Source organism: Ostrinia furnacalis, unplaced genomic scaffold (assembly GCF_004193835.3).
Source record: "Ostrinia furnacalis isolate ACB-3 unplaced genomic scaffold, ASM419383v2 OfSCF7454, whole genome shotgun sequence".
In the NCBI taxonomy this organism is placed as follows: Eukaryota; Metazoa; Arthropoda; class Insecta; order Lepidoptera; family Crambidae; genus Ostrinia; species Ostrinia furnacalis.
In genome coordinates, this window is record NW_021137693.1 from 1,267,888 (window position 1) to 1,270,402 (window position 2,515).

The following is a 2,515-nucleotide window of genomic DNA, read 5'->3' on the forward strand; positions in this document are numbered from 1 at the left end:
GTCACGCTTCGACCATTGGGGAGGTAAGATAGGTCAATCGTCGCTCCGCGAAAAAAATACGTAGCTTTTTGTGATTTTCCATAGACATACCGTCGCTTGCTTGAACAATATTTTCTACCCCTAGAATTTAAACAATTTATTTGAAACTTTGCCATTTAAAACTTAACATGTTAGACTTATTTGTGTAGTATTTGACTTGAACCGTTAAATTCAAATTTAAGGATAATTCGTAAAAAACTAAAATTTTCGTCACCTTCGTGGCATCACATTCGTGGTGTTTTATACACGAAGCTGATTTTAGGCCACGAAAGTGATTTCTTGCTTTGGTTTATTTTAAAATATAGTGACTGGTGTTTATGTTTTTACAATATTTTAATAACTAATAAATTATACGTGGTAAAGTAGAGATCAGTACATCAATAAATAAATAAGGGCCTCGTATTTTTGTTGTCTGTCTGTATGACTGTATAAGTTTGAGTTAAAAGTTGTACAACAAAAATACGAGGCCCTCTGGCCTAAATAAAAAATATATTTTTGTTGAGGGACTGATAATCCGTTTTTTTGCTTCTTTAGCATTTCAGAATGCCACCAGTGTCACCCTTAAAACCAATTGCGTAGAAACTTGTAACTTAGTAGGTGACCTAATCGGTAAAATGTTATCTTGTATTTAAGTAGGTACCTATTTANCAGATTTGGTGCGCCGTGTGGTGACGGCAGAGTAGAATACATTTGTCACCAACCCCTACTCTTCCCGCGGGTGTCGTAAGAGGCGACTTAGGGACTACACATCAAACAGAGAATGGGCAGCAGCGCTCTCTGAAAAACATCAATCTTTTAAACTGCGATCTCCAACCCGCCTGCCAAGCGTGGAGATTATGGCAAAACCCTCCACTTTAGTGGAGGAGGCTCATAGTCCAGCAGTGGACTGTAAAGGGCTGTTGATGATGATGAATTCAGATTTATATGAAAATTAAAATGAAGATATCAATTTTCTGACTTCACCATACCATTTATATGACCATGTTAACATGGGCTAGTGTCGGCTCATATACCCATTTACCTAACACCCTGTATAACATCCGTAATCTATAGCATCTGTTGGTCGGCGGCGGGGCCGGGCGGCGGCGCGGGCGCGGCGCGGGGTCAGGTGGCGCGGCCCTTGCCCTCCTTGATGGCGATCACGTAGCGCTGCGCCACGCGCTCCGGCGGCGAGTACCCGTCCGCGTACGACGAGTCCTGACGACGAAAGAAACATAAGTATAGTAGGCGCGCGAGTTCATGTCCATCCTGAGGAATGCGGTAGTGCTGTTACCTAACTAATTATGCTAATGTCGATATCGATAATTACCAATTAAATAATAATAATAAATTCTTTATTGATTATCTTATTTGACAGTTTAAACTCTAGACTAATCTTATGCTACAAAAGGTAAAGTTATACATGTGCCTGAACTAGGAAATTTTTTTCCTGTATCTCAGGCGAAATAAAGGCTTAACGATACTTTATTTAACTATCATTAGCAAAATACATATTATACATAAACAATCAACAAATTATATTAATTATCAATACAAATTATGTTTATACTAAAAATTAAAATCTATAGGAACACATTAAGTAAAATCTAAGAATTAAAATCATTTATTATGGTTACATTGTGCTACCTTAATATTGCTTACTTAGCGTTTTCTATTACATACGGCATGCATATAAGTAGGTCAACCTTATCTACTTATTCCATATTTTTTGCAACTTATAAGTAAGTATAAGTAAATAAGTAAGTAAGTAAGGCCCCGATGGACATGAAATCGCGCGCCTACTGTATCTACGAGGTGTGGTTTCGTTGTTACAAATTACGAAAAACGACATCACAATTCAAAACGGCAAAATTAAAAATGTTCAAATAGTAGATGTTCCATTATTGATCACTTAAGACTTGAGTCCTAAAATTCTCCAGCCATAGGCACAGACGATAAGAAGTTAGTATATGGAGATTATACTAGCAACGCAGCATTCTTTTAAACGGTATATAGGACAAGGTGCAAGCTGTATTTTAGAGATAAATTAGTGTCTCAAATATGTTTTTTTAATCGAATGATTGGAGTGTTAAAGCAGACACATTATTACGAAATTAGTTTGGCACAAGTATACTAACTTACCTCAAACAGCACTTCATATGGGTCAGCGGGATTAGCAGGCAGTCTGTTAACAACAGCTCTATAAAAGCACGTGGTCTGTGGGTACAGCGCCATAACCACCGTTCCCTTGGGGAACAGCGCATGCTTCTTGGAGCGCTTTATAACGAAGCTAGTTGGGCTACAACTTACCTCAAACAAAACTTCATAGGGGTCAGCGGCATTAGCAGGCAGTCTATTGACAACAGCTCTATAGAAGCACGTGGTCTGTGGGTTGTGGAACCTAATTAATTTTCATGACGTTAGCATTACTGCTTTGGTTTACATGACAGGTCGACGGTCGACGCCTTCAGAGGCTAAAAAGCCTCACTGCGGAGGC

At 38.7% G+C, this 2,515-nt stretch overlaps 1 protein-coding gene across 1 annotated transcript; it reads right to left on the reverse strand.

The window, feature by feature from the left end:
- Positions 1-1,022: 1,022 nt before the first annotated feature.
- LOC114364638 (SAGA-associated factor 29-like) lies at positions 1,023-2,306 on the reverse strand. Its single transcript, XM_028320863.1, has 2 exons — positions 2,161-2,306; positions 1,023-1,236 (listed from the first exon to the last, which is right to left on the reverse strand). The coding sequence occupies exons 1-2, from the start codon at positions 2,251-2,253 to the stop codon at positions 1,144-1,146; spliced, it is 186 nt and encodes a 61-aa protein (XP_028176664.1). The 5' UTR covers positions 2,254-2,306; the 3' UTR covers positions 1,023-1,143.
- Positions 2,307-2,515: the final 209 nt, after the last annotated feature.

Excerpts from the sequence above, each read along its gene's own strand:
- LOC114364638 (XM_028320863.1), bottom strand. The coding sequence starts at position 2,253 with ATGGCGCTGTACCCACAGACCACGTGCTTTTATAGAGCTGTTGTTAAC. Across the intron at positions 1,237-2,160 it reads CATATGAAGTGCTGTTTGAG|GACTCGTCGTACGCGGACGG; the intron begins GTAAGTTAGTAT and ends TTTCGTCGTCAG.